This window comes from Lolium perenne, chromosome 1 (genome assembly GCF_019359855.2).
Source record: "Lolium perenne isolate Kyuss_39 chromosome 1, Kyuss_2.0, whole genome shotgun sequence".
NCBI classification, from domain to species: domain Eukaryota; kingdom Viridiplantae; phylum Streptophyta; class Magnoliopsida; order Poales; family Poaceae; genus Lolium; species Lolium perenne.
The window spans coordinates 2,880,770-2,886,188 of NC_067244.2; the positions used below are offsets into that span (position 1 = coordinate 2,880,770).

The window sequence follows — 5,419 nt, forward strand, 5'->3', positions numbered from 1 at the left end:
GTATTTTTTCGCCAAATCAAATCTAAAAAACCAACCACTCTCTTGTCTGACTTCTCTATAGCGACTGGTATCACACCCGACCGTAATTCTCTACACTCAAACAATGCCGTCTTCAAGTTGGGTTTCAAGTGCTCACACCGTACCGTAATCCTAATTATATGCTGGTTTGGCAACCTTATTCGGAATCGAATTTCGATTGTTATTCATCATCAATTTGCGTATCAGAGTATGGCATGCTTGCCTCTCTCCTTTTTATCTCAGAGTATACGGTAACCACTTCTAACTCTGCCATTGCCGTGCTTCTTGATAATGGAAATCTTGTATTAAGAGACCAAGTAACTATATCTGAAGAGCTAGAAACCATGTCTAGAGAGTGGCTCAGCGGATGGCAGCATTCATTCTGCATGCCATACAAAGACAAATAATTGGTGATCTCAAAATGAGTCAGATGCGTTCCCATCGCCACCTATCAAGCTACTGCTGGATTGATCGTGGTGCTTGTACAACTCCAATTAATTGGTGGTCGAAAAATGTGTTGGATGCATTCCCGTGTCACCTATCAAGCTAGCTACTGCTGGATTGATCATGGTGCTTGTACTATTCCAATTAATTGGAGGTCTAAAAATGAGTCAGATGCATTCCCATGGCCTTGTTCTTAGGTTTTACAAATTTCTGTGGATATTTTGATTCGGATCCTCAGTCGAATTTTTTCTTCTCCTTGCAAAGCGTTGGGCAGAAGCCATCATCTTCCTACGTCACCAGGATGATGTACGCTTGGTTGATGTTAGCAAGGTGGGCGCGCTCGTCGTGGAAACCATTGAGGAAGGACAAGAGATGACATTGATGCTACTCATGGTGTGCTTTATTGAACCACAAACATGTCTACCAACCGTACCCTAACTAATGAATGAATACATAAACTTGTACCATTCAATGTCAGCGAGATCCAAGCAATTAACAGATGAAAGAAAGCGCGAACTTAATCACATCACAGTTGTTTGTAAGAAATTCGATTGTGGAGGGAAGATTTGTTGTCCAAGAAGTCATACGTATTCACACCGAAAGAACGCAAACAGGCAAACCAATTTAGTTGGTGATCTGAGTAATGCACCTAACAGAAGTTGTCTTCTGAGAGCTACACCTAAATTTTCAATTATTGATTTTTTTCTTGTCCAGGTAGCCTCGACATGCCAACTAGCATCTGACTAGTTAATGAATACATAAACTTGCACCTTTCAACGTCATTGTCGAAGCAATTAACATATGAAAGCAAGCGTGGATGTACTCACATCAAAGTTGTTTGTAAGAAATTCGATTGTGCAGGGAATATTTGTTGGCCAAGAACTCATATGTATTCTGACCGAAACAAGGCAAACAAACAAACTAATTTATTTGGTGATCAGAGTAATGCGCCTGACAGAAATTGCCTTCTGAGAGCTTGACCTAAATTTTCAATTATTGATTTTTGCTTGTCCAGGTAGCCTCGACATGAAGTGTTATTTTGTGCCCGAGAAAATGTAAATTAAGATTAAAATTTGTTAATTGCTTCCAAAAATAATTAATATTTAGAATCATTCCGACCCGGCTAGTTTGCTCGGGCAATTTGCCGTAGAGCGTGTCCAGCCTGGCTATCTATATTTCCATATAGGGAGCCACTCTAAAATAGCCTCTCCCTATTTCTCGACAAGCTCCAACCCACTCCCTATATCCTACTCACCTATATTTTATTCATATTTTGTAACTAACAATATATTTCTTACGGCTATATTTTCAATTGCTATATTTCTAATAGATATTGATGCATATTTCCTGTTTTTTTAGCATGGCAATAAAATATGGCTATGTAATTTGTTAATGTGCCTGGATTTGTTAATGATAATGAATTTTTTAATATGTTTCCTATGTTGAGCTTCGCAATAATCTCAAAATTTTATATGTAAAAATATGCATGCACACATATTATATATTCAATATAGTGGAGACATGATTTTCCGGAGAGACTCTTGTTAGTCAATATAAAGAAAAATATCCCCATTAGGCCAACAATATGTTTATATATGCTCCATCAAAAATGCTTTTTTTCCTTGTGTGTGCGACATCAGATAGATAAATCAAAACATTAGGTTATAGTTAGAGAAACATGATGCCGGATGATTTTTCATGATTAATGCTGGTTTATATAGTGTTATGAAAATCCCTAGAGTACTAATTCATGTTAGTGCTGGATGAACCTCCAAATTTGGATGCGCATATAAAATGATACATATCGAATTTGTATATGCATACCTGATCTACACGTATTTATCTATTTGTCTGTTCACTTTTCGTTTGATGAACGTATCAATACGTCGATGTATATTTACTTATTGTTTGCTCAGCGGCAAATGGTACTATGAGTCCGAACTTCTCTTAGTGTTGCTCGATCGATCGAGACGAATGGATGGCAGGTATGCGCGCAGCAGACTCCCTATAAATAGGTGGCCTTCCATGGTCATTTGGTCATCGCAACTAGCAAACAAACGCACACACTCTTCAGACTATGTATATGGCGGTAAGGCTATGTATATACACAGAAATGCATACATGCATGTTGGAGTAGAGCCAGAATATGGCAGTAATTAACTGACTTGTTTATTTTGTGATGCATGCATGCATGGATGTTGTATGTAGGTCGCGGTGAGTGTTGGTCCATGGGGTGCACCGGAGGGAGAGCCTCGCGACATCCCCATCGGCAGCATGCCCAGTCCCTTGTAAGCATCACCATCTGGAGCATCAAGGCCTTGGGGGAGGGGCATCTGTGGCTTCTCCTATGTGTACATCGACCAGAACGGGGGGCCCATCCACGTCGTCCCCTGGGGCAATGCCGACCCGGAAGACACCATCCAGATGGGTCCCGCCGAGTACCTTTACGAGCTGAGCGGCACCGCTGATGACTCCGCCCCATTATCGCTCAAACTGGTCACCAACCAGCACACGTACGAGGTCGGCGCTCCGTTGGAGCACACAACCTTCAGCATGCCGCTCAGGAATGGCAAGGTGGTCGCCTTCTTTGGCCGCTCCCACAACGATCACCTCACGGCGCTCGGTATCTATGTGCCGGTGATGAAAGGCTCACCGGTCAATGTCGGTCCGTGGGGCGACTCCGGTGGCGTACCCGTGGACATCACCACGCCGGTGCAGCTGAAGAGCGTCACCGTCTATAGCACCGATTCCAGCGATGGGCGCATCTATGGCTTCTCCTTCACCTACGTCGACCTGACTAGCCAGTCCATCCATGTCGGCCCCTGGGGCACGATCAAGGGAGAGAAGTATACCGTACGTACCACATTAATTCATTCTTAATTTCCTTTCTACCTGTTGATTGCACGCATGTAGCCCTGTTTTCTACTAGTGGCAAACACACGCACACACTCTTGAGACTCAGTTTTTTGTCGTAGTAGCTCGAGAAATTGGCGGTAAGGCTATGTATATACACAGAAATGCATACATGCATGTTGAAGTAGAGTCAGAATATGGTGGTAATTAACTGACTTGTTTATTTTGTGATGCATGCATGCATGGATGTTGTATGCAGGTCGCGGTGAGTGTTGGTCCATGGGGTGCACCGGGGGGAGAGCCTCGCGACATCCCCATCGGCAGCATGCCCCAGTCCCTGGTGAGCATCACCATCTGGAGCATCAAGGCCTTGGGGGGGGGGGGGGGCATTTGTGGCTTCTCCTATGTGTACATCGACCAGAACGGGGGGCCCATCCACGTCGGCCCCTGGGGCAATGCCGACCCGGAACGCACCATCACGAACATACAGATGGGTCCCGGCGAGTACCTTTACGAGCTGAGCGGCACCGCCGATGACTCCGCCCTATTATCGCTCAAACTGGTCACCAACCAGCACACGTACGAGGTCGGCTCTCCGTTGGAGCACACGACCTTCAGCATGCCGCTCAGGAATGGCAAGGTGGTCGCCTTCTTTGGCCGCTCCGACAACGATCGCCTCACGGCGCTCGGTATATACGTGCCGGTGATGAAAGGCTCGCCGGTCAATGTCGGTCCGTGGGGCGACTCCGGTGGCGTACCGTGGACATCACCACGCCGGTGCAGCTTAAGAGCGTCATCGTCTACATCACCGATTCCATCGATGGGCGCATCGATGGCTTCTCCTTCACCTACGTCGACCTGACTGGCCAGTCCATCCATGTTGGCCCCTGGGGCACGATCAAGGGAGAGAAGCATACCGTACGTACCACGTTAATTCATTCTTAATTTCCTTTCTACCTATTGATTGCACGCGTCTAGCTACTTAGTTATCTCACTTGTGACAACTTTAATTTGAGTACAACTCGTCATGCATGCATGTTGATGTGATGCAGTTTGACCTAAACCTGCAAGGCGAGTATGTGAACAAGATCACTGGCACTACTGCCGGCGACAACCGCATGACCTCGCTCAAGTTCACCACCAACCAGCAGCGTGACTACGGCCCGTTCGGGAGCGATAGGGGCAATGCCTTTAGCATGCCGCTGCCAGACGGCAAGCACAACGGCGCCGTAGTCGGCTTCTTCGGCCGCTCCGGGAAGAGCCACGTTGACCTCGGCGTCTACGTCGGCCTCGCGCCCAACGAGCCATGAATCAATCACTTGTAAACATATAATATATCGAGCTAGCAGCTAGTTACGTACTCTACCCATCCAGAATGCAGACCTCTACTCGATCTGCATGCTACGTTAAACGCCAGCGAGCTAGCTAGCTGGCTATACATATGTGTCATATGTTTGTAATGAATAAGCATGATGGGATCAAATACTGTCAAGGGATTATATATATGCATGTAAGTGTGTAATCTTTACTATTAAATTGCAATGCAACCGTGGTACGTCGTCCCCTCGCTCGCGCCCTTGAGAACCGATTCACGTCGCTCGCTCGCACCCTTGGGCCCACGATCTCTACTAATAAAACCTGAATGCTCGCGTCGTGCAGTTTTACGAACATCCCCTGAAAAATTCAGAATTCAACCCGCAATCACTTTGGTCGTGACCGACTGACTGATAGAAGCGGCGGCCCAGGCGCCCAGATCCGCGACGGAAGCAAGCAAGCTCCCGCGACAATACCAAATACACCATGCGTGTTGACCTCCACCTCCATGACACGTGCGCCGCCGGCCGTCTCCACCTCGACCATGCTCACTGTGACAGAATCCTCCACCATGCGCGTGTCGCTGGTGGCCTCCACGTCCACTAGAGAGGGGCCGATGGAGGAGGAGTGGTTAGTTGCAGGGATGGGGAGGGGAAGCAGCCGATGGGCTTCGGAGAGACATGGATGAGCAACACGGGCGTGCCGCGTGCAGGGGGCTGGAGATGGAGGGGAGGACATGTGCGGGACGAGGTTTCATGCCGACCGCCGCTTTTCTTCTGCTGCTATTTTG

General features: G+C 47.1%; 1 protein-coding gene across 2 annotated transcripts; it reads left to right on the forward strand.

The window, feature by feature from the left end:
* The first annotated feature begins 2,510 nt into the window (after positions 1 to 2,510).
* Positions 2,511 to 4,820, forward strand: LOC127341040 (mannose/glucose-specific lectin). Of its 2 annotated transcripts, XM_051366811.2 has the most exons (4): positions 2,511 to 2,551; positions 2,671 to 3,315; positions 3,575 to 4,233; positions 4,368 to 4,820. In XM_051366811.2, the coding sequence occupies exons 2-3, from the start codon at positions 2,887 to 2,889 to the stop codon at positions 4,175 to 4,177; spliced, it is 1,032 nt and encodes a 343-aa protein (XP_051222771.2). In that variant the 5' UTR covers positions 2,511 to 2,551; positions 2,671 to 2,886; the 3' UTR covers positions 4,178 to 4,233; positions 4,368 to 4,820. The 2 variants fall into 2 exon arrangements, with proteins under 2 accessions (XP_051222771.2, XP_071682983.1); XM_071826882.1 differs by lacking the exon at positions 2,511 to 2,551 and having other exon boundaries at positions 2,568 to 3,315.
* Positions 4,821 to 5,419: the final 599 nt, after the last annotated feature.

What these genes read in the sequence shown, in the direction of transcription:
- LOC127341040 (XM_051366811.2), top strand. Translation starts at nt 2,887, where the DNA reads ATGGGTCCCGCCGAGTACCTTTACGAGCTGAGCGGCACCGCTGATGAC. An exon ending in TCAAGGGAGAGAAGTATACC is followed by an intron (nt 3,316 to 3,574) that starts GTACGTACCACA and finishes TGTTGTATGCAG; the next exon opens with GTCGCGGTGAGTGTTGGTCC.